Genomic DNA, 26,414 nt, shown 5'->3' on the forward strand with positions numbered 1-26,414 from the left:
GCAACACCAAGAAAACTCAGATCACAAAAATAAATAAGGAAATCACAATGTTATAAACAGACCGAAAGTAAATATGAATTTATAACTAGACTATATATTATAATTATATAAATTGATTGAAAATTATTTTTTCTAGAATTAAGATGCTGACTTTTTATGATTATGTATTAAGATTTGATATTTTGATGTAACCTAGGAGTTTGGAGGGAGGGGGCGTCTGCCACATTTGCAACTGCCAAAATTTGTAATTCCACCTACCCCTTTTCCACATAAATGTTTTTAAAAAAACCAATAAAACTTTTTGAAAAAAAAAAAAAAAGAATTTATTGTGAACAGAATCTTAGTTTGTTAACTAGCAAGCATTGTTGAAAGAAAGAGAGGAAAAGTAAAATGGTGAAACTCCCTCAAGTCAAACTCTACACCCAGGAGTGTGTTTTCAAATTTAAGAAAATGGGAATTGAGAGATTGTTGCTTTAAAGGTAAGTCATATTCTTCCAAAACATAATATAAAAATCTTGAATGGAGAAGGGCTGTGTTGGTGTCAATTCTTCACATGTAAGCAAAGTTATGATTTTATTTAATACCTTTTTAAAAGTCAATAGTTGTAGAAGAAATATCAGTTGAAAGAAAATATATTTAGTATTTAGATTGGAAAGCAATGTTTAATATTGCTGAATTTATAGGATTAAACTACAGATTTTATAGACCAAACACATAATTCCTTTCAGTGTTCATAAAACCAATCAATGGTTGGATGGCTGCTCTCTTTCTGTGTGTCTCTGTCCCTCCCTCCCTCCCTCCCTCTCTCCCTCCCTCCCTCTCTCTCTCACACACAAATGGAGATATACTACTGTGTTTGTTATATTTTATAAGTTATATGTATATCAGTGAAATCCATGAGAAAGTGCAAGAATGTACACTAGAGGTGTATTTTCCAACATGAAAATACAGTATTTTCTTCAGTTTTCTCCTAATCAATTTTTTTTTCATATTTCATGCAGCAGAGATGCTATGTTTTGGATCACACTCCGATGACAGTCATTGCTTTGGTTGACAATCATTTAAATGATGTTTCAAATATGTTTCAAATATAACTATTGAAGTGAAAATATTTCATTAAGCAGGTAGAATAAGATGTGATAGAATTTTTCACATTAGAAAAAACTTTCTGAAGTTTTGTTTTATCAGCAATATGATTTTCCTTTTGTTAAATTTTCAGTTTCCTATTTTTTGCAATGTGTATCACAACATTAGCAGTAATAGGTGTATTACTATCTTTTTCTGTTAGTTTATGTAAAATGTTTATCTAAATAAAACAAGTTTCTATTTGTAGTCATCAGTCAAGGAAATAAACTCAGTTATAATAATTAGGTAATTATGGACTTTAAAAAAAGAGAACATTTGTGCTAATGAAGGGATAAGAAAATGCTTTCAATCTAAATGTGAAAGTCAGAGAATCTCAATAATGCAACTTCCCTCCAGAACTCTAATAGGTGAGATGTTAAGTCTCATTGGTATAAAAGGTTATTAGTTGAAAAAAAAGAAGATATTAAAGAAATATTTAGATGTGAAGAATGGCCTATAAAAAGGTTTCCTTTGTAATGGCTCAAAAACTTTTATTTATGTGGTAAGATGCCAAGCTGGTCGATAAGAAAGGTTGGCAGTTCGGTGATTCGAATCCCTAGTGCCGCCTAACAGAGTGAGCTCCCATTACTTGTCCCAGCTTCTGCCAACCTAGCAGTTCGAAAGTATGTAAAAATGGAAGTAGAAAAATAGGAACCACCTTCAGCATTTAGTCATGTCAGCCACATGACCACAGAGACATCTTTGGACAGTGCCGGCTCTTTGGCTTTGAAACGGAGATGAGCACCACCCCCTGGAGTTGAGAACGACTAGCACATATGTGTGAGGATAACCTTTAACTTTAGAGCTTTTTTATGGGCCAAGCATAATCAAGGATAAGTTGAAAATACAGTACAGTAAACTAAATCTTTGGCTATGGTTGTTTTCAACAAAGAAAGAAAAGGAACTTGAGTATAGAGCTGTGATGGCGATCTCTGTGGGCACATGACCTGTCACCCCAGCTCAGTTCCACCGCACATATGCGCATGTCTCCCGCTGGCCAACTGATTTTTGGATCTCTGCCTCACATGCGTTCGAGCAGGGTCCATGCGGGAGAGGGGCGCATGCGTGGTGGGGGAACACATCCATGGGTCGCACCTATGAATGGGGGAAGGGAACACGGGGGTCACATGCCCATGCATGGGGGGTGGGTACACAAGAGAGTCACACATGCATGTGCATTGCATTATTGCTTTCGGCACTCGGTCCCAAAAAGGTTGTATAGAAGTAGTCCTTGACTTACAATCATTTGTTTAGTGACCATGTGAAATTACAACGGCACTGAAAAATGCAACTTAAGACCAGTTTTCACACTTTATGAACACTGCAACATTCCTGTGGTCATGGGATGAAAATTTGAACCCTTGGCAATTGGCATATATTTATGAAGTTTGCAGACTCATGTGCTCCCCTTTTGTGATCTTCTGGCAAGCCAAGTCAATGGGGAAGCCAGATTCACTTAACAACTCTGTTACTGACTTAACAACTGTGGTGATTCACTTAACAACTGTGGCAAAAAGCTTCAAATGGGGCAAAACCTCTTAACAGCTGTCTTGCTTAGCAATGGAAATTCTGGGTTCAATTGGGAGCCACAAGTTGACAACTGCCCAAGATTTGATGACTTTGAGGATGTGCATCTTTGTCACCGGATATTCCTCAAAAATACAAAACAGCCATCACAGACAAATAGAACAGGAAATAGAGTTGCTATATTACCCACTTATACGACAGTTACAACATTTTTACAATTACAAAATTCTTCCCATATGCAATCATCACAAACTGAGTAGTAAGCTAGCAATTTAATGAATCTTTCTTTCAAAATGTCCAAGTTCTCCTGCTTCTTTAAGAAACACAGGCTAATAACCATTTTTAAATTCTTTTTTCCCCAGCAAGGAAGAATCACACAACCAAATGTAGCACATTTGTATCAAACAGTAACACGTGAGAATGGAAAGAACTGTTTTCCTTTCTGAGAATCAAAATGCTTTATCAGAATGCTGTTATTATTCCTCTGTTAGGGACAATTATACTATGGGGGAAAGCTATAAAAAAGTAACAATGATTCAACCATTTCTTTGAGCCATTTTGTTTGAGCTGAGGAGCCATTTCCCTTCTATTAAATAGCTATTTTAGGGAATTACTGTAATCCCTAGGCATGACATAAGTCTCTTAAAATGATTTCACAGTACTTGGGTTTAACTGTCTGAAAGACTATGTTTTTGCAATTCTCCTCTGGTCCCCAGTTATCATACAAATATGGAGAGGGGGGGGGGAAGAAAGAGAGAGAGATCATTACCCTACTTAGGAACTTTTTTCTTTCTCTGATTACTTGCAATCAATAATGGGATGAAACCAAATCTGAACAGGAAAAAGTATATTTAATGAACTAAGAATCAGAAGCAGCTAAGGATGGAATGTCATCATGTTTTCCCGAAAATAAGACAGGGTCTTATTTTCTTTTGACCCCTGAAATAAGTGCTTGGCCTTATTTTGGGGGAGGTCTTATTACTTTTGAGGTGCAGGAGGTGGCAAGCATGGTCCCCTTATGGCTATTGCTGTGTTGTAATATTTTCGGGGAGGGCTTATTTTGGGATGAGGCTTATATTTAGCACATGTGCTCAAAAGCCCATTTGGGCTTATTATCCGGGGAGGTCTTATTTTCAGGGAAATGGGGTAGTAAGACCTTCCCCTCTTCCATAATTTGCATCTGCTTATTTAGTCTGTTTAAAATGGAACTATTAGCATTCGATTTCCACATGCTTTATTTAAGGAAATTCTACCTTGAGATTTTGCTTTCCCTTCAGGTATGGGTCAGCTCTGAAGCTTGGTGCGTAAAAGGTGTGTAAATTGAGCTTGAGGCTATTGCTTTGCCTGAAGGCCCAGGTTCATAATTGAAAACTGGAAGAGACCCAGTCTCTTTAATGCCTATAGATCTATGGCCTGAACTCCAAGTTGAAAAAAAAAGATCTGAAATATAGTCAGTCATACATAAGTGAAGGCTTTGGTTAGTCTGAGAAGTATGGCTGCTTGCAGTGTTAAAGAGCCACCTGAAAGGCTGTGGAGTTACCAGAATATATCAATGGTTCTTGGCTCTTGGCTAAGACTGGTTTGGATCCCTATTTTCTTTGTTGACTGTGAGTTTGACTTGTGTGAGTTCGACCTATTAGACTATTGGACTATTTCTTCATCTCTCATGCTTTCTCTGGGTCTACTTGATAGAATAGTCAGTCAGTTGTAGATTTTTTGGCTTAGCATCAGCAAAACATATTTCTCAATGCATTTTCCCCTGGGGTAACACTGCTTGTTTTGTCCCTTAGCAATTGGTATATGGGTTTCCAAGGTTTATTCTTGTTCGTCATGCCATTACGTATCTATATTTTATTCCTGTCCATATAGAACAGTTACCCATTGTGGGGGAGATAAACTAAGGAGGGGGAAAGAATGTTTCCAATTATTCAGGTCATAATTAGAAAGAATCAACAGAGATTTCCATGTCTTGTCAAGCAAATATTTTATGATGGCTTTCTGTGTATTCTCTGTCTTTTTTTGTGAAGACATGCTATGTGTCTTCTTCTTAAACCGACATTAGCATTTAAAAAGAGAGATGGTCTCCACTGCCTATCATGCCCCATTTTAAAGTTAAATTTAGACTTTGAATCAACCACATCCTGATGTGGTTCAGTCCCATTTTACTCAGAGCCCAAAGACCAAAACCACAAAACTTCATGCATCAATTAACTAGCAAGAAAATCCACCAATTTAACCATTTTACATGTTGAAATTATATGACATTCTAGACACAATAGATCCTTCTGAGAGGGTGAAACTTGCCAGCTTTTCAGAAGTATAGAGCAGAGTCTGGAAACTAGGCTGATTTTCATACATATATTTTTATTAATAGTATACATTTTCATGCATGTTACAAAAATGCATACATCAAATTGTGATTGTTAAGTATATACTATTTAAACTCTTGTGTCCTTTTGATACTTTGTGACTTTCCATTGGGCCAAACAATGCATCATATGGTAACAAAGGTGCCTCAAATGTGCTAACTTACAGAATTCTGAGACCCATGACTCCCAAGGACACAAAATTTGCCAGGCTGCTATTACTTCAGTACAACTGTTGTGCAGCCATGGTCAGCTACGGCCATGTGATCTTCATTTTTGATGTTCCCTCACAGTCCATAAGAGCAACAGTCATCTGTACATACAGCCATGCTGGGCATTCATACACTCCCTTCCTCAATTCCCCATGGCATCAGTCATTTACCTGCCTGCTAGGAAGTGAGAGGAAGGGAAGAGAGGGAGGGAGGGAGCGAGGTCTCCATCAGTCAATGCCAGCTTCCCACAAAAAAATTGATGGAGATGCCGACAGGAAGTCTGAAGTTACACCCAATCCCATTAATTGTTTGCCCACCCATGGTGCTCTACTTCTCTTTTCAGGTAAAGAAATATCTCTGAAATGGTGACCCAATGAGTCACAGGTTAACAGGTGGGAGACTAAATAAGAAGATGATAACATGAACCATTTCTAAAATGGCTGGATTTGGAACAGGGGAAGAAGAATTCAGAAGAAAATCCTTCAAGTTTAGAATAAAGATGGGCTCAGAGAAGAGGAGATGTAAAAAGGATTAAGCATATGCAAATTTGTGCATCGGAGTGACTCTTCCTGCTCCTTAACAGCAAATCCTTCTGGGGCAAAAAAATAAGGGTTTTTGCCCCAGAAGGATTTGCTCATACAGAAATCAATTAATTCTAGATATAGACCAGTGATGGCGAACCTTTTCAGTACTGAGTGCTCAAAAGGTCATGCGGGAATGTTATGCTCTGGAAAACCGAACTTCTGGGTTCTAGCCCAACAATCAGCTGGTCGGTGTGCACATGCACTCTGGTTTTCGGCACTGCTGTGCGTGTGAAGGACAGCTGATCATCGTACGCACATGCACACCCGAAACCCTAAAGACAAACAGGTAAGGCTGCACGTGCTGGGTGATATGACTTTGCGTGCCACTTTGAGCGCATCACAGGTATAGACGGGCATCATTTTTTAATCTACTGACCAGCATCGACAGATTTTCCAGGAACTTGATTACATCATCTGAAAAGATACAGGAAGGAAGGAGGGAATATATTTTGGGGGATAAGATTTTGGCTGCTTTGTTTGGAAGTTGGGAGAGTTTAATGATGGTAGGGGAACATTTTGCCTTATCAGAGCCATATTCCTGCATTCCCACCACAGAAACAACGACAAATGTCAAGTGAAAATTACACAACTGTTTATCATGCTTGACATACGATCTCAAAGGGCTAATATTCTCTTAGGATACTTAGACAAATGCAAATGAGGGTCACATGGCAGCTCTGGGTTGCACATTTTTGCCTTACACTATCAAAAGCTATGTTCCAAAATTGCATTTATCATATGTTCACAGAGAATCACACGATATCTGAAAATGACTCTGTGATAAATTATTGAAATTGTTTGATAAGGAATGAGGAAACCCAGTTCTAATCTACTCTTAAGTGTGACAGTTCACTGACTTTGAGCTAAATTAAAGCCCAACTATAAGTCTTCTATTACATTTGGATATCATGCTAACACTGTACTATAATGAAACAAAGAACCAAAATCCAAAAATACATAGGGGGCAAATCTAGAAATATGTAGGAAAAGAGAATCACATTTTTATTTGCCTTATTCCATTCATCAAAGTTGATCCAGTGTTTTCACCACACCAGCTGTGGTAACAACAAATTGTTTTGTTTTAGAGGAGACGACTTCTGGTAGCCGAAGGCGACGGACGCGTGCGTCCGCCGTTCGCTGTTTCGGTGGGCTCCCCTTAAGTCTAGGGGGAGCACAGGGTGCCTTGGAGGGGTGCCCTGCCGTAGGGGCGGCTTGCTGGAACCCCCTGGAATGGCAGCGGCCATGGGGGGATCTACAGCTTTGCCCCAGGAGCCAGAAAGCGTGGGGGGGTGCGCGGAATGCCACCGCGCGCCTTCGCCGAACGGACCTGGAAGGAAATAATTAATTTGAAAGATGCAGCTGAAGTGGGTGAGGTGGGGGATCTCCCCAAGTCTTTTACTGGCTTATTCAATTGATTATCTGCAGTTCTTTTCTCAGAACTTTGTTTCAACCTTGGGAAGAGTTAAGATTGGAGAGGGGGGGAATTTCCACCCCCCTCAGAAAAGCGGCACTTGTAAAATCTTTCCCTCTCATAGGAGAGAGAGAGAGTTTAAAACCTACTTTCACTTCCTCTAAACAATGGAAAAATAATTTTTGACTACAATTGCGAGAGAAAGGATGGTTGAACTGATTCTTTTTTAAACTACTTATGGGAACTTTGGACTTGTTGTTTCCTGACCACCTGTAAAGGCTGAGGTAAGATGGGCACTTCCTCCTTCTTCTTTGTTTTTATGAATGAAATTCCTCCTTTGGAAGATGTTATGGTTCTGAACTAGTTTCCACCCCAGAGACCTCCAGGAGCCTCTCTAAATATGCTTTTCCCTTGGATTTGGAATATTTTGATTTACCTGTTTGATCTAGTGCTGTACTATAAGATTTATTCTCCCTTGGATCTGCCTGCCTTGTGATCTCTACTGGCTGTGCTCTCCCACAGATGCCATTTCTTTGCACAGATTAATAACTAACTCTGAACTTTATCATGGATCCAAAGAAATTACCGCCTGGTAAGGCCTCGTTGGCCCCGACATCTTCTACATCGAGTCCAGTTACTTAACAGTCACAATTGGGGTCATTTCTACAACCCAAAGCCTCTGAAGAGAGTACAAAGGACCCATCTATCCACCAGATGCTTCAATCTATCTTAAAGGGACAGGACGAAATGAAAAAACAACTGAAAGACCTTAATCATCAGCTCAGGGAAACGAAACAACAAGCCATACGGAATGAACAGAGAATAGATGTACTGGAGGAGGGTGCGGTCGGGATGAGGGACGACGTTAAGACAATCCAGAGGGGGAATGTAGAATTTGAAAACTACATGATAGAAACGGAATTTGAAAGGATGTCCTTTTTCCTTAGGTTCCAAAACTTGCCAGAAGTTGAGAATGAAGATCTTAAGGAGATTATGACCACAATACTAGCAGAATATATTAATAGAGATAAACAACAGCTGTGGTGGGATATAGACTTGATTTATAGGATTAACTCAGCATATGCAAGAACACACAATGTTCCAAGGGAAGTTCATGTTAAATTTCTTAGAAAGACTACAAGAGATGAGGTTCTAGGAGCTCAAAGGGGAGGACCACTAAAATACAAAGATAAAGAAATAACCATTCTTAAACAGATCCCAAAGAAAGTAAGAGATAAGAGGAAAAAATATTCCTCTTTAGCAAAAAAAATATATAATAACGGGGTCTGGTTTAGGTGGTTATTACCAGAAGGCATGTTGATTTTTTTGGAGGGCAGCAGAATTAGAATTAACACAGTTGTGGAGGTGGAGGCTTTCACTAAAAAACATAATGCTCTCCTAGATGAAATGGGGGATGATACACAAGAGACGAGGGAGGGAGGGGCTGAGGCTCTGCCAATAGACGGGGGGAAGGATGCAGCAACCAGAAGACTCAGATCACAAAAGTGACTTGAAACATTATTGCAATTGTTGTTATAATGTACCTTTACAGAAGTGATACAAAAAAAATGATTGAAGCATACTGATGACTTAGTGTTAAACCTAAAACTGCTAATTTTTATTCAAATGTTGATGTATTTTTATTTTTTTGTAAAAGTTGTGAGACTTGGGGGGACTGCTCTCCCCCACACGATGTAGCTGTCAAAATTTATTATATCCTTTTTAACCCTTTTTCCCTGAAAAAATTTGCAAAAACCAATAAAACTTGTTTAAAAAAAACAAATTGTTTTGTTTGATTTTCGAGGAACATTGTATAAGGGCAAATTGTTCTTATCTCATTTATTACCCAATTCTTCTGTTTATTTTTTTCCCCTTCTTAAAATAGGACTCTTTTTCTTCATTTTTTTTTTCTGAGAACAAATCTCTTTTCACTTTGTTTGAGGACTTCGTTTTGAAATAGTGCAACTTTTGATTTTGTTATTAGTTCTCATTTTCTGAAAACTGAAAATTCATTTTGTATGTTGTATTAAGGTTCTAATTTATATACACACCTAAGTAACAATTGTCTCCATTTAAATGTAGATGCAATTAGACTACACAGGAGCATTTGAATTTAAAAATAACAATGGCATAAGTCTCATTATGAGACAGTTTTGAAATTAGACACATCCTCTCCAGGATGCTATCCATTTTATACTTAATGTCACTTTTCCCCTCTAACTTTCTTAGCATCCAGCATGCTAATTATGCTGGATGCTCTTTATAATGTGGAAGCTTCATCAAAGAGTGACTTTAAATAGCAACACTAGTTTGCTTAACACGCAACTATTTTTTTCTTAAAAGATGCAGTTGTTTAGCAAAATATCATCATTTTTATTTTGTTGTACATTCCACACCATAAGTCGCAAAATAACCAATTTAGAGAAAGATTGCTGAGGCCTTGCTAGGCCACTGGAGAGTGTTCACAAAATATGATAAGAACAAAAATCAATGTTGCAACTGAAGCTCCACGTTTTAAATGAAAAATACACATAAAGAACTGGTGACACTTCAGTCATACATTTGTGCCGGCCAACCTCACTTTTCGGCAATACCATGAGGACACCCATATTGAAGCAACTTAACCAACATAAATTATGATATCTATGCCAACATAGTCCATCCGATGATGCACATAATATTTCCTAGCCAGGTAACAATAACGAATGTATAAGCTAGGGCATTATTGGTAGAACTGGATGGTTTATGAAGATTAGGTCTTAACAGTTCTGTCTGATGTATGTAAGTGTTAACGCTTGCTATCCAACTCAGAGATGGGTTTCACACGTTTTCAATTATAACAATGATTCTTCACTGAAGCCTATGTTGAATTGATTTGATTAACATATTATATTTAAAAAGGTAGGGAAAGTCTAACTGTAGAAAGTTGGACTGAACATTTGAAAGGAATATTACTTTAAGTGAGCAGTCTTTCAATGTATAAGACAATTTGAAAAGCAACTGTCACCCTTTTACCTCAATCCTGTTGTAGCTACCAGATTAGATGTCTCAATTCTTGTAATGCATGAATGGATTCTGTCTCTTAATTTTCCAGTTTTTTTCTTCTTATTGGGATCCATGAGTCGTATTATTAAATTTATTGTAATGAGAAAAACCAATATCTGAATCTGATAAGGGATAGCCAAGGGAATTGGTAATAAGATTCATAACCTTTCACCTCTAAGGTCACTGGAACATATCCGTATTAGGTCAATAGTGGCAGAAAGTCATTATTTGTCTGGCATCTGTTTGGTTGTCTTTGTAGAATCAGGTGACACATTTAGGCTGGCACCAAGGGGAGGTGCTTTTAACATAACATTTCCATTTTCGCTTTAGAAATTCCCTAAAAACTAAGAAAGAATGGATGGGTTCACTTCTTGTTAATAAAGGATCAGCGCTTTGTAAAGAGGCAAAAGATGTGATTCACTTTTAGTAACTTAGTAAATATTCTCCCTGTTAAATCTCCATGGTTTACGTCTCACAGACTGTCAGTTGGTGTTTAAGGTTTTAACCTCCTTTAGATTGCAATTACAGATTCCCATGCTCAAATATTCTTCCATCCATTACAATGAAATGAATGAAATTGCACCCAAAAATTTGCATCATCCGTAAGAGTCCCAACTGCATTTTTCTTCCTGGTATCCAATTTGATAAATGCAAGGCCTCCTTTGCATAACATTGATAACTCTTCTTTTGTAAGATCCCCTACTGGTATCTTAATGTGGTACAGCAGAGAAACTAATTATTTTTTAATCTACTATTTCAGGCAGCTCATCTCAAACATGAGATAGCCACTTTCTGTCCCACTGAAGAAAGTTTCTTTTACCATGCTGGCGATAATTATACTTTCCATTCAATCATATCCAATTGGATATACTTTCCATTCAATCATATCCAATTGGATAGACCAGCTCTCGCCACATTTTCTGATCTTGTATTGCTTCTTTCAGCTATTTTATGCTTTGATGGTCTCTAGGAACCATGTTTTTTGAGCCACGGTAGTTAGAGTGCAGTACTGCAGGCTACTTCTGCCTGCAAATTGGCAGTTCAAATCTCAGTGGCTCAAGGTTGATTCAGCCTTCCATCCTTCCGAGGTGGGTAAAATGGGGACTCAGATTGTTGGGGGCAATATGCTGATTCTGTCAACCACTTAGAGAGAGCTGTAAAGCACTGTAAAGCGGTATATAAATCTAAGTGCTATTGCTATTTTTTATGGCCTCATTTTGAATATCTGCCTTATAACTGCCTTTTCCAATGAATTTGATCACACGACACAGATGAAATAAGGCAGAATTTTATTATTTTGCCTTCCAAAGATACTTCTGATTTATTTATTATTCTTTGTCCCATTTGCTGTCACCTGCTCACATTAATTTTTAAGAAAAACTGCATTAATTTTTAAGAAAAGCTGCATTATCTCAAATCCTTAATTTCAAAGGCAAGGAAACCTACATTAGATTCTAAAATGCTCAGACTGAGGTAGTAATTCCTAAAGGAGCTGTCAGTCTAAGTACAAGTCAAGTACAATGTTCAAATCATGCACGAATAACAAAAACAGATAAATAATATGGAAACATTTTTCTAGACCAGAAGCCATTCAGAAGAGCAATTCTAGAAGATTAATTCCATCCCCATTGTTGTAGCACCTCCACTCTTTCTACTATTTAAAGATGTAAGACGTAATCTATTCCAAGTACATTTTCCCTTCTCAAGTCAGATATTACTATATACCTGACCTAGAAATATAATATTGAATCCATAATGTGTCTGGAAATGCGTTTTCCAGATCATTTAACACACTTCTCAGCTAGCAAACTAACCAGATATTTATTAGCACAATGATTACAGTGGAATTTTAAAAAGAAAAGCAAGTCGCCCTTTCCTCATAATATATGTGGAAAGTGATAAGTCTGATCTGTGTTAGGGACCACCAAGCCAAAAAACCCTACCGATATTTTCCAAGCAGTATTTTATAAGCTTAGAAGTATACTTTAAAGAAATTCAAAGAAAACTCCTTTCCTAAAACAATGAAGTCTTATTTCTACTCAAAATTAAACCTTGGTAATGTCAGGATGCAGTGGCTCTGGCTAAGATGCTGAGCTTGTCGATCAGAAAGATAGGCAGTTTGGCGGTTCGAATCTCTAGTGACGCGTAATACAGTGAGCTCCCATTACTTTCCCAGCTTCTGCCAGCCTAGCAGTTCGAAAGCATTTAAAAATTCAAGTAGAAAAATAGGGACCACCTTTGGTGGGAAGGTAACAGCGTAACATGTATTTCTGGCATTTAGTCATGCTGGCCACATGATCATGGAGATGTTTTCAGACAATGCTGACTCTTCGGCTTTGAAACGGAGATGAGCACTGCCCCCTAGATTCGGGAATGACTAGTACATATGTCCGAGGGGAATCTTTACCTAATTTCAAGTAAGTACTAGTTTAAGATTTGTTCCTGATGTTTCTGCCCATGTCATTTCTACTGTGTTCAAGGTATTAGCTTTTCCAAAGCATGAATTGAAGGAGAATTTGTGTCCAAGAAGAAAAGGGAGACATTTCCCAAGGCAATTGTAGCTCAGTTTGGGCAGAGAACATGCTGATGTCTATCTGGACCATAAACTGACTGTCAAGTTTCAGAAAGATGCCCTAATTAACTTATGAGCCTTGAGCCATGGAAATGCTTTACAAGTTGACATTAACTACATTTGCCAAAATATACATAAGTGCATTGTACCAAATCATCGAATCTAGGTAAAAAAAACACTCATGGAAGATATTAAGGGACCAATAAAACTGAGAGCTTTTCCAAGAACTGAGCTTGACAGTCTTTTTCAAAAGCATGCAATGAGGGGACAAAGGAATTCAGTTTTCACTGACTGAGCAGGCATGAGTACTTCATATGTAATCCTCTTCAGAAACGCCACCTGGCTATAAGACATAAAACAGAGTTGCCAGCTCTGGATTGAGAAACTCTGCATGGCCACTAGGCGAAAGCAAAGGGTAGTGTTTGCAATATCGCTTTGGCAGTCACTCGCAATTGCTTGTAATTACTTGAATTTCTGTACATGAAATCTGGTAACCCTAGCATAGCAATGCATTACTTTATGGTGCAAGTTCTGTTGTATATGGGTGGTGTTCATGGTGCCTGATCACTTTTACATGACACTCTTAAAAGCCGTGATGGCGCAGTGGTTAGAATACAGTATTCCATGCTAATTCTGCTGACTGCCAGTGGTTCAATTCTCACCATCACAAGTCAAGGTTGACTCAGCATTCCATCCTTGAGGTCAGTAAAATGAGGACCCAGATTTTTGGGGGCAATATGCTGACTCTGTAAACCACTTAGAGGAGTCTCTATACCACTATGAAGTGGTATATAAGTCTAAGTGCTATAAGCTGTTAGGTAAGAGCTTCAGTCAAAGGCATTGAAGACAGTTAACCCCGTTTTTCTGAATGGATTTTCTAGTGTTTCTGATATCTTTTGTCTATGTTTCATTGCTAACAGAATGCTTATGCTTCATTGCTTACCACCTACCACCACATGGTTCATTCCTGCCATATGCTGGGTTTATAAAACCTGTGGCATCCATCCATACAAGTGATGGATAGCATTCAGATACATGGCAGTTTTACCTCTTCCTTCTCAGTTGATCCCTCTTCATGGCTTCAAACACAGCAATTGCTGTAAACTTTAGTGCAAATATATCTACGCAACAAAATCAAGGTAAGCAAAAAAAAAAGCCTAAAGAAAACCTATCTAGGAATGTATCTAAAAAATCCTAAACTTGCCTAGGAAGAAGAGAATGGCAAAATATCTCTGTAACGTTACCATCAAAAGTACAGGTAGCCCTCCACTTACGACCACAATTGAGCCCAAAATTTATGTTGTTAAGTGAGACATTTGTTATGTGAGCTTTGCCCCATTTTACAATCTTTCTTGCCACCGTTGTTAAGTGAACCACTGCAGTTGTTGAGTCCGTTGCACAATTGTTAAGTGAATCTGGCTTCCCCATTGAATTTCCTTGCCAGAAAGTCACAAAAAGATCACATGAATCCTGGGACACTGCAACCGTCATAAATATGAACCACTTGCCAAGCATCCAATTTTTTATCATTGACCATAGGGATGCTGCAATGGTTGTAAGTGTAAAAAACAGTCATAGGTCACTTTTTTCAGTGCTGTGGTAACAGTACAATAAACTAAAATGTCCTGCTGTAATTCAAGGACTACCTTTACAAATTAATAACCCCCCTTGGAATTGCAATGTTTATCTGCTGTGGAATTCTTCTTAATTCTTAGCATTTTATCAATGCATGTTTTGTAAGGTGAATTGAATGCATTAATTGCTATTAATTTTTTTAACAGGATCCACAAAAATTAAAAAAACAGACTACATGAAAAAGAATTAATATTATAAAAAATATTTTGGACAATAAGTATTAGAGCAGAGGGGCGTGAAGGAGAGGTGGGTTTCTGCCGGTCCACCCTGGATTGAGTGATCCAGTAGTGACAGCAACAGGAGGCTCCGTCCAACCCACCCAGATGCTTTTGCGCATGCATTACACGAATGCAGAAGTGTTGCATGAGAGAACCGGTAGTAAAATAAATTGAAACCCACCACTGGCAAGAAGTCTGGCTGGGGAGAATCTGATGAAGTCCACCTACATCCCCCTCGGAGTAGGTAGTAATATTTAGGGTTTGAAAGAGCAAAATGTTTGGCTTCAGGCACTCATTAAACTCCTTGACATCTTCTAGCTCCCCTGAAAGGAGAGTTGGGCCTTCAGCTGTATGTGAAAAATCAGAGAGAGGGCTCTCAGAGATTGTGTACCCCTGTGCTGGAGGGGTGGCAGTTGTTTCAGGCCCATCTCTCCCTTCTTCAAAGTCTGAGTTGTCATAGGCAACTGCCTGCCTTCCAGATGTTTGGGCTGAAATTCTCAGAATCACGCTCACAAGCTCTGGTTCCTTGTTCTTTGGGAGTTGAATCGCAAAATAGCGGAACAGCACCGTGTTGTTCACAAGCCTGGAGAAATTATTTTTTTCCCAAGAGACAAATCCCTATGTGAGGGCTACCTACTCAATGTACATGCTCTACAAAGGGAGAGGCAGAAGTCGGGTCTGAATTTGAATTATCTGAGCTTGTTGTCTTTATGAAAACCAAGAATTATGACTTAAAAAGTGAAGAGGAGGAGAATGTTCATGCACAATGTATTCAAAATGCTGCAGAGACATTCACAACCATTGATGCATTTGTTGTGGGAAAGGTGGAGAAGAAGAAAAGTCTAGTGTAAGGAACCCCAACCAGACAGGATTAAAGCCCAACATAGCTCGTTTCAAGACCTGAGCTTCTGTAATGAGTCTAACTAACTCAACAGATTACACTCACAAAAAACTAACATGAATGTGAGAAAATATAGGTACAAAAATATAAACCATGCACTGATGATTACCTGATTCTGTCTCCTGGATAGCTCCATAACAAGCAATAAACATTGGCCAATCAGCACTGAGAGGTAGACCTGAACAGCCTCTGGTTAAGAAAAAGGGTTGGTGGGGAAAAGCCCTGTCAAGGAGGCAAGGACTCTGCTCTCTAAAGAACTCATCTGAAGATATTGATCATGCCTCCTCTTGTATTTAAAAAAGAAAAGAAAAGAGGAGGGCTAGCTTGAGGTGGAGGGAATGCAGGGGTGAAATCCAACAGGTTCTGATGGGTACTGGAGAATCGGTAGTGGAAATTTTGAGTAGTTCAGAGAACCGGCAAATGCTACCTCTGGCTGCCCCAGAGTGAGGTGGGAATGGAGATTTTGCAGTATCATTCCCCTGCCATGCCCACCAAGCCATGCCCACCAAACAACACCATGCTGACCAAGCCATGCCCACAGAACCGATAGTAAAAAAAATTGAATTTCACCATTGAGGGAACGGTTGATGCAAAGAACTGTTGACAGTGGTCAGACAGTAGCCAGTTCCCAGTAGAATTCCTCTCTTCTCCATAGCTCTGAAAGAGTTATGAGCAGAGAATAGCAACCAGGATGATTAGGGGACTGGAGACTAAACCATATGAAGAACGGTTCCAGAAACTGGACATGGCTAGTCTAGTGAAGAGAAGGACCAGAGGAGACATGACAGCCATGTTCTAATATTTGAGGGGCTGCCACAGAGAAGAAGGGGTCAAACTATTTTCCAAGGCACCTGAAGGCCAGACAAGGAATAGTGGATGGAAACTAACCAAGGAGACATTCAACCTGGAAATAAGGAGAAATTTTCTACCAGAACAATCAGCCTCCAGTGATTAAGATTGTCTTCAGAAGCTTAATCACTGGAGGCTTTCAAGAAGAGATTAGACTGCCATTTGTCAGAAATAGTGTAGGGTCTTCAGTTTGGGGCGGGGGTGGGGGGAGTTGAACTAGATGACTAAAAGGCCCCTTCCAACTCTGTTCTTCCATTAAAGAGTAAAACAATGCCTACTTTTTGACTTTGGTTAGGCCCTTTGAAAACTCCCTCTCTTTGACTGGGTTTCAGTGACACCTCCCTGGTGAACTGATCCAAAACTTGGTCCATAAGCCAATTTTCCAGATTGGAAAGAGCTAAGGCTCTTTCCGTACCAGCTGTTGGATGCTGAAACCAAGTTACCCACCATTTTCTGTACCTACACCCTTGCACCTTCTAACCTCAAGGATGCCCAGATCTCCAACACGTCATACTGAGGTTCCAACAAAGAGACAAACCCAAGAGAAGCAGCTCCCATTTCAAGCCAAGCCCCCTATGAGATGTTAAGAGCTCCCGGAAAGAGTGACATTCCTGATTATTTTGTTCCAGGGTTTTTATTTTCTCTCTAGTTCAAAACTCTCCCCCCCCCCCCAAAGTCCAGGTACCAGTCACTTTCCTCTCATGCCATCCTACATTTCGCACCCTCTTTGTTGGGAGCCCCTCTCCCAAATCCCTAGATCTCCAAAAGGCTCTGCAGGAGTGGGTGGGAATGGCTTCTGGATAAATGTCTCTATTAATGAATTATTAAGTTCGCTCTCCTGACCTTAAAAGTAGGATGAAGAGGCGCCCAGGACTGGAAAGGAAACTGCTGAAGCCTTTATCGGTCTCCTGTCAGAGGCACTCGACCATTTGTCTTTCCCATCAGATTGGGAGAATTAATTAATATGAAAAGAAACTTTTTTAATTGCGTGTCAAACGAAATCAGATAGGGCCTCCCCGATTCAACTCCTTTTTTAACCGTCTTCGTTTCGCCCAGCTTATGTTTCCTTGCTTTTCTCAAGAAGCAAGCATTAAGAGAGAGGAAAAAGCCCCCCCCCAGAAGATATGCAATATTCCCATGGAAAAAAAAATGATGGATTTGGGCAGTTAATTTATCGATTCTGGCTCCTCTTCCTGCTTGTTTTATTTTAGAGGTCATTAATCAATGAAGAAAAACACCACCGCATTTCACCTTTTTGCATGTAATACACTTCGCCTTTCCTTATTTATTTCTCTGGGAATGGATTCCTAACAAATATTCGCAAATCGATTTGGTGTGGGCAGTGGATTTTTTTTTAAATCAAAAGTGTGCGATCGCTTTCGAGAGAGTCGATGTGATTTGTTTCTCCGTTCGCCCTATAAATAATAATCATTAAAAAAAGAAAACAAAAAGAAAACCCGATGAAAACGCGAGGGGCGGGGAGGGGTGGGAGTGTGCCTGGGCCGGAATACTAAATCTGCAGCCGGGGGGGGGGGGTGCGAGGGGATGGGGGGGGGGAAAAGAGGGACGGAGAGAGGTCTTCATCACGACCTCTGTAAACCCAGAAGCCGCTATCTGAAAACCAGCAAAAAGGAATAAAGCCCAAAAGCTTAAAATGAGGCTCATGAAAAGCCAAAAAGAAAAGTAAGACTTAACTGAGGGTGGCCTTGACTTGACAGGAGCAAAGAAAGGAGTCATTCCCGGGCCGCACTTTGGCTCCGGCGACTGTTTTTTTCCGGAGGTCCAGTGTCCCACCCAGCCACCCTGTCACGCTTGACCAGAGCAGTTGCTCCATCTTCCACCCAGACCCTTGAGACGCCTTGACCCATTGCCTCCCCAGTTCTTAGCGGACGTTGTTTAGCTTCTGTTGAAGCCGAGATCCAGACCGCTTTGAAGGGAAAGTAGAATAGGAAAAAGGAAGGACCTTCCCGGCTTTTTCTCCGTTCGAGGTCGCTCGCCAGCTTGCCTAACGAAGGGCTCAGAGTAAGGGGTGTGGGAAAAGTTGGTAGCTCAGAGACGGCCTTGGAGTTTTTTGTTTTGTTTTTTTAACAACAGCCATCAGAAGGTGGGAAGAAAGATCCGCGCCTCTGCAGGCCGGGGGTTGGGGAGAATTGAGCGTAGTTGGGGGTGGGGAGGGAAAGGGGACACACCGGTAAATCTGGCAGTTATCCTTCTACGTTCAGGTTGGATCGCGGATTTTCTTCCAGCGCTTTTTCCTTCCCCTAAACGGTTCGATTGAGACTTTCGCTTGCAAAGAACTTGGTGCCGACCAACATCCGGCTTCGATTCTCTGGTTCTAGGGCTTAACCTGGGAGCCAAATTGGAGCTATTGCCTTCTCTTCTCTCGCCTGACCCTCTTTCCGGGACCCCTTCCAAGTTCGGGTTGGTTTCCTGGCGTATTTTTTTAAAAATCGTGGTTCTATTGGAAGGGGCGGGGCGAGGGCATAAATAAAACAAGAGGTTTGTAATAGGGACCGTAGAGGTGGACTTGGACTCTTGCTTTCGAATGGGTTGAAGTTGACGCCTCAATTTAATTTTTAATTCACACGACCCTCTAGGATCGTGAGCTCTCAGACGTCGAGGAAAGAACCGTGTCGGGTTCTTTAATAGAGCTCGCCTTCGGCTTCGCTCTCTAGTTTGTCCCTTTTCCCATTGATCTAAAACTTCTTTAGAAGGTCTATTCTCCGATGCTGCAAACAGCGATACTAGAAGTCAGTATCTTTAAAAGGCGACAGCCGGAGAAGCAGCAGTGAGGAATCGTTATCCCGAACACCCCCAATGACTCAAAGGCAATGAGAAGGCTAGAGAGATCCCTTTGATCTCTCCCGAATGGGTTTGGCACTCCAGAAGAGACCTGGTGGATCCTTTCCCTCGCCCGCCTCCTTGGCGGATGTTTTGCCTTTAACTTAGAGGTGTTATCAATCTATCCCGGGGAAGAAAGAAAAAAAGATGGATGACCTTGTCACAAGATCTCAAGTCAAAACATTTCTTTTCGCTTTGAGCCCGAACTGTTCCGTTCAGATTTGTGTGAAAATGCCCTTCCTTAAGACACAGGCAGAAACTAAACAACGTCAGAATTCCCAGGCTCCCTCCAAAAGAGCCAAGTCGACAAAAGGCAGAGAACCAGTTGCGCGCAAAAAAATAAAAAAAAATGGATTTATGAAGAGGATTCTAGGGTGAGAAGGGCTGTGAGAACGGCATTGCGCAGGAGAGAAAGGTTAATTTACTTCTGGTTAATTACTGCCCATCGTTAAACCAATTAATTGCCTGCAAGGGAAAGTCTTGCCCGGTTTTGTGGAAGCTGCCCGGCCATTTTCTAGAACAGAATTCAGTACGGCTGGAATTATAAGGCTGGATAATTGAGTCCGATTACCAGCGATTGCCTCCAATCTTATATTTCACCAACCTGACTCGAAGGGAAAGGCGCGAACCTATTTATAATCCAATTGCCCCCTTCTCCACGCCCAATTAGATACGACCGTCGGGTTCCCATTTATTCGTGGGCAAAGGAGCGAAAGCGCTTCTCCAAGGGCTTCCAATCTTCCCTTTCTTAGATTCCTGGGTTCCTGGTGGGAAATATTACGGGGGGTGGGGGCGTCCATACAGACAACACTGAGGTAGTCACACACACACACACCATTTGGGAAAAGTAACCCAGGTTTCTTTGGAGCAAAATAAGTGGCCGTGCCCAAAGCTTAGCCTGAGGGGTGGGGGGCAACCTCGACTTGAAGGCTCGGCCGAGGTGCGGATCTCCAGCTCTTATTGGGCAACCGAATATGAGAAAACAAGCAAATTGTCTGAATGGTTTCAAAGGGGAACGTGACCTTAGCTGAAGGTCTAAAAGCGGGAGTGGGGTCAGGGGGGAGGCGGGGAGTCCAAGGCCAAAGGCGCCATCATCTCCTCTCTGACGCCCCATCGAGCCGCGAAACGGCCCTTTCACAAGCCCCAACGGATCCGCTTTTGCTACTCGGGGCGATTTCGTTCTCCACGAGATCCTCTTTTGGGCGGATCGCGGGCTCTTGCAGGGCTTCGCGCCGGGACATCTGGCTCTCTTTCCGGAGCCGAGAAAATCCCCGCCGGCGGCCGAACGGCCTCCAGCACCTCCGCGTGCCGTCCGCGTGGCCGCCTCCCCGGCTTCCACCTCGGGAACTTGCGAAGGAAAAACGGCGGCAGCCTTTTCCCTTTCGGCTCCGCACGCTCGCAACTTCAGCCGCTTCCCCCCCCCTCCTCCCCCAACCCACCCGAAGCGGGATGGATGCGCGCGCACGCGCGTCTTTGTGCGGGCCTTTTGGGGGGGTCGATAGAGGGGAGGAGGGCTGGGAAAGGATCGCGGGCTTCTCGATCCCAGATCCGGCACTTTCTCCCTCCCCCCCTCCACTGTCCCCCCTCCCCGCGTTCGTGTTTGGTGCTGTCGTCAAACCCACGTGTCTCGCCCAAAGGCGGCCAGCAGCTGGCTGAACTGCGCGGAGCCCTGCCGCCTCCGCCGAGCAACCACAGCCAAGAGCGCGCTGAGCCAGCCCAGAGCCCAGCCGGACTCTCCCTTGCCGGGTTAACCGCCCCCCCCTCCAGCTTCCATTGCTTCTCGTCTCCCTCCCGGCCCAGGTGGTCGGAAATCGAGCTCCTTCCTTCTTTTCGCCTCTTTTGGACCTCGGAGAGTTTCTCCTCCTCCTTCGCGCAGCTCAGGTACAGCAGGAGAGGCCCGGCAGCCGGCATCCCCAGGCGGGGCGGGGTGGGGGGTTGCCTTTGACCATCCGGCCGCTGGACTTCCTGACCGCGATCGGAGGAAGTTTGCTTCCCGCCAGGCAACTTTCTCGCCTGGACGCTGCGGAGCTGGCCAGGGGTTTCCTTGCTTGCCTGGAGATTCGCTGGTTCGGAGCCTTCCCCCTCTTCCCCTTTCGGATGGGGGGGGGGAGGAGCGAGGGTGGCCTCTCTTGGTTGGAAGGGAAGAGGTCGGGTCGAGGGATGAGGTAGGATGCGCGGAAGGGCGGCGGAAAAGACGGCGGGAATAAAGCGGACAACTGCAACCCAGAGGAGGGGGAAGTTTTGGGGTGAAGGTGGGGGAGAGGAGAGAGGTCAAAGCCCCCGGGCTCCTCCCCCCTTTCCTCCCCCCGTGACATTTGGGAAGGGGGATTCTGCCCTGTCAGGCTCTGCGCCTGGGGAAAATCTCGGGTAGGCGCTCAGTAAAAGAGCCACGCTTCTCTCCTGCCCGCACTTGCCTAGTGGACTGAGACCCACCTGGGTGACCAAAATCCCGGCAGAACCTCTCAGCTTTCCCTCCCCCACCCCCTTAGGCTCGCAGAGATGCTGAAGTCCGGCGACCCCGGCGGATCAGCTTTCCTCAAGGTGGACCCGGCTTACCTCCAACACTGGCAGCAGCTTTTCCCACCCAGCAGCCAACTGAAAGGCGGCGCGGGGCTGCTGGGCCACCCTCTCCAGGCGCCCGAAAGAGTCCTCGACCCAACCTGTGACAACCTCCGACAGCTCCCGGCCTCTCTCTCTTCGTCCGCCTCCTCGTCCTCCTCGTCGTCCTCGTCCTCGTCCTCCTCTTCTTCCACTCCTTCGTCCGCCCCATCTTCGTGCGCCGTCGCCTCCCTGGCCAGCTTGACTTCGCTGCCGATGGCGCAGATCCCTGTCTTTGGACCGATCCAAAGCTCCGATCCCACGACGGGAGCGCCGGTCTCGCTCTTGCAGACCAAGGACTTGGGAGGGGGCGGCGGCGGCAGCCTGGCCAAGTGCAGCGAGAGGGCGGCGTCCAGGTTTCGCTGCACGGCCGAAGAACTGGACTATTACCTCTACGGGCAACAGCGCATGGAGATCATTCCCCTCAACCAGCACACCGGGGATCCCAACAATCGTACGTACCCACAGAGTTTTCTCTAGGCATGGATGGGGCCCTTTCTTTTCTCAAGTGCTTTGAGGCCTCCTCCCATCCGAATTTGTTCCTCCACACACCGAGCTCTGTGGCAAACTTGCACAAGTTTTTACTCCGGAATCAATTTGCCGATTTTGTGCGAATCGGCTGGTAGGGAATTGCAGGCAGCAAGATCACAATCAGAATCGCTAGCGTAGAGGACCACCCCAAGTCCCCTCTTAAATGAGAGGCATGGGACTAAATCTCCCAGGTATCTCAAATATGCCTACGGTTTATTTTAAATTGAGCGGGTCCGAAAAAAGCTACCAGCTTTGCATTTTGCAGGGCTCCCTGTTCACCGCAGCAGCGGGACTCCCTGTTCCAAAGTTTCATGAACTAAAGAAGTAAGCTTAAATTAAATCTTGGACAACATTTTTTTGCCACAAGTGTTCTCTGGAAAACATAGTTATCCCCTGGTAGGTTGTTTATCAAAGCTTTACCTTACTGTAACTTTCTTGAAAATGAGTGGTTTAATTTAATTTTATTTACTTTCAAGGTTTTCTTCTTAATGGTGTAGCAAGAGAGTTGGAAAGACTAAAGACATCGATAATACAGTCAAGGAGGAAGAAGTTTTACTTTTTTCATGGTCTTGTTTGGAAATATCATATACCTTTCACTGTTGCTCCTTTCATTTAACATCAAGGTTTTCTGAGTTTTCCTCACTTAGTGTCCAAGCCGTTTTATAGGCAGTTAGTTTTCAAAAGTATAAATGTCAAAAGTATAATTGAGGCTCAAAACTCAATAGGAATTTCAAATTTTAAATTAAAGGAGTAGTATTTATTTTGCAGAAAACAAGGGTGAATTCTTTTTTGATAGATTTTCTCCCCCACCTCCTAAAATACAGATTTTGACAGAACACCTTTTCCCCCCAGAATTGTGATTTGTGCTGCATTTGCTTGCACTACGGATGGCTTTTTAAAAAATTTAAAAATCTTTTTAGTTATCTTAAATGACAACATAATGAAAGCCTATAAATAATATGTGAAAAAATATACAAGAGAAAGTGCAATCGAGTTGTAGGTTTCCTTTCTTCTTATCTGTAGTATTTTAAGTTAGTTGTTCTTCAGTCCAGTGAAACATTTTGCTTCAAACTGTACGATTTACACCTTCACTGTATTTCCATGGAAACAAATGCAAATGTTAGGAGAGTAATTAATTTTATTTGGGGCTTGAATGGGTATAGATCTGTGTGGCAGAAGAATCCATGTAAAGCCTGAGTAAGAATACTTTAATTTCAGCATTAGAAACCTAATCAATTTAGTTTTTAAAATTATGGTTTAAAAGCCAAGTTGGTGGGACAGAAAAGTAGCAATCACTCAAACAGATATTTGCACTCGAAACGAAAACTTCATTTCCAAAGTTACATACATTTCCTATATAGCTTATTGTATTAACAAAGTTGTATTAGAATTGAATTTACATAAAAGTAAATGTCTTTCGAGGTCAGAGAATTGAAACAGTCTACTTGGAAGTAAACCCCAGGTTGCATAGGGCTTCGCAGTGCGGAGTGAGCCAAATCCGACCTATATTTACTCTAAATTTAGGAAGAGGAGAAGAGCACAGTGCTAGATCTTTTTCTTCTCCCGCACTCAATGGAATATTGTAATCTTAGCCTTTCTCTTTTTACTGACGCCTCCTCTGAAAGCGAGGCGTCAGTTTGGATCCGTTTCCAGCATTTCTCAGAGATTCATCTTCCGATCCTGGCTTGTTGCGTATCCCCTGATGGTGCAGCGAGTGCTTTCCCCCAAGAAGTGCAGGGAGGTTAGCGCGAGGAAGCGACCCCATAAATTATTGGCGTCATAAATTAAGAAACTCCGAGAGGCGCTTTTAATTGCCAGCGTAGATACCGTGGCTTTACTTCTCGCAAACCGAAATCGGTAATTCGAGAGAGAAAGGGGCTTCTAAAGAGCAAGATGATGGATTTAAAAGAAAAAAAAGAAAAGAAAAGCCGCTCCCTGGGATCGAACTGGCTTCTCTTCTCTTTTTGTCCAGAATTAAGGTTGTTTTTTTTTCTAAAGTCGCGCCATTCTTCCCAGAGAGCCGCCAGGTGGCCTTCGGTCGCTCCAAAGGGTGGCTCGATCTAGGCAGTGGAGCTCAGCACCACACGTGGGCCGGGTTTAGGCTCCAGACCCAGTCCGCGCCAACCCATTCCGGCCCTCCCCCGTCCCTTGAACCCGAACCTCGGCTTCATCCCGGCCCTTCTCTTTCCCTCCCTGAAAATGTCTGTATGCCGAAAGGACTTCCTTCAGATCATTGGGCCAAGTCTTAGAGCTGAGGCTGCTGACGGATCGGGCCGTCGATACTCGGACCTCGAGCTCCCCACTCCTCATTCTCCGCGACCACAACTTTGTCGCCGGGTATGTCTGTTCCGTGTAGTCCGAGAGGGTCCCAAATCCTTTCTCCGGCTGGAGACTAGGGACCATCAAAAAACTGGGGGGGGGGTGTCCCATCAAAAGACTGGGGCGTCTAGGCACCGTCAAAAGACTGGAGCAAGACTGGGCGGTGTGGTCCGTCTCTACTGTGGCTGAAAATGCGATCTGCTGCGAAGGAGCTGGCGCTTGTTCTTTGAAGGAACCTAACTTGGGGAGGGGGCACCTTGCCGCGAAGGGCGCTAGAGTAGATGTACTACAGCCGAGAGCTCCCCTCTCTTTCTCCTTCACCTCCTCCCGCCACCGGTCCTTCCGGTGCCCAAATGAATGAAGCTCCTTTTTTTTTTGTTTCGCTGTTTTGTTTCCTCCATTTCGCGTCCTGTCCGGTCCTGTTCGAATGTGCCCATTGCTCGGAACAAAAACGCTTGGACGTAGGTGCCAATCGCTCCATTTAGTAGCAAGCGCAACACACGAGTTCTATTGAATACTTCTCAAACTACCCAGGTTTCTAGCAGGGACTGGAGAATGTATCTAAATAAAAACCTAGTTAGGCATTTAGAAGTCCTGGGTCAAAAAGTCAGAAATTTTGGGAGAGGGGGGCTAGTCTAGTCTCTAACACAAGGGCTTCTGCGTGTTGATGGTGCCTTCATTTGCTTGCCCTATTCCCCACCATTAATCTTGTCCTGACTGTTGCAAAGCACTTTTTTTGGTCATCCTTAGCCCAGTTAAAGCAAGTTATTGGATTGTCATTTAGCACTCTTACCCAAAACACATTTACTAATTTTAGTGGCTCTTTACTCCATGGATGGAGTCTAAGCCCTAATGAGTTGAGTTGAGTTCCAATATTTCGCTTAATTAGGATACAAATCCAGCTGTCAGTAACACTATTCAGCTTAAATGCTTTCCAGGCAAAATACAAGCTGGGATGCTAAATTTTAATTAAGTCTGTAGTGCAAGCAGAGGGAAAAGTTGCAGTTCTCCATTCTAGATTAATACTAGTTAACATACTCATTATATCACCCATATCATCACTATCCATTATAATATCATGCTATTTATTATTATTGACATTAATATATGAAATTGAGAATGGCATGATGGCATGTAACTTCATAGGTTTCTGTTGTGAGGCATTTGTTTTTGCTGCGTGGCAATGATTTCATAACACGAATAGCAGCTCATTTACAATTTCACACTTAAAGGAAAAAACCTAAACCGTCATTACTTCACTTATACATCGACTTCCAGATAAATAGACACTTGACTGCTGCCTTGGGCACTTAGGAATTTCCAGTTCTTGACATAAATTAATTTGAGGTTAACGTGGAGAAGATATTGCTCGGACAGATTGATTTTTATTTATTTATTTTTTTCAAACACCGAAGGTTTGCTGTTTCTAGCAGAAATATTCTAGCACGGCGATCCCAGCCCATGGAGAGAATTGGGAGTGGAATGGATTCGGTGAAATAAACGACGTTGCAAAAGGTTCAATGCATCCCAAAGTTTCTGAGTAAGGGCGGTTTTGCTGGAGATGAACAGAATTCAGGTCCTTTTCTCTTTCACGGCGTCTACGCGAGTTCGGTGCTTTTAGGAAGTGGAAGGTTTCCTATCCTAAGATTTGCTAATAAGCAATAAACTCAGACAAAAACA

At 42.5% G+C, this 26,414-nt stretch overlaps 1 protein-coding gene across 6 annotated transcripts in view; it reads left to right on the forward strand.

The window, feature by feature from the left end:
- The first annotated feature begins 368 nt into the window (after nucleotides 1-368).
- PRDM6 (PR/SET domain 6) overlaps nucleotides 369-26,414 on the forward strand; it is a 119,121-nt gene continuing 93,075 nt past the window's right edge. Inside the window, exons 1-2 of one of the 6 annotated variants that reach the window (XM_081944443.1) lie at nucleotides 369-479; nucleotides 21,776-22,338. In XM_081944443.1, coding sequence (XP_081800569.1) covers nucleotides 21,786-22,338 — 553 coding nt within the window. In that variant the 5' untranslated portion in view covers nucleotides 369-479; nucleotides 21,776-21,785. Of the gene's footprint in view, nucleotides 480-21,047; nucleotides 21,168-21,298; nucleotides 21,452-21,595; nucleotides 22,339-26,414 lie in introns of those variants that run through there. The other 5 variants (XM_081944441.1, XM_081944444.1, XM_081944439.1 and 2 more) reach the window with 5 other exon arrangements.

This window comes from Natrix helvetica (genome assembly GCF_964273705.1).
Source record: "Natrix helvetica genome assembly, chromosome: 2".
In the NCBI taxonomy this organism is placed as follows: Eukaryota; Metazoa; Chordata; class Lepidosauria; order Squamata; family Natricidae; genus Natrix; species Natrix helvetica.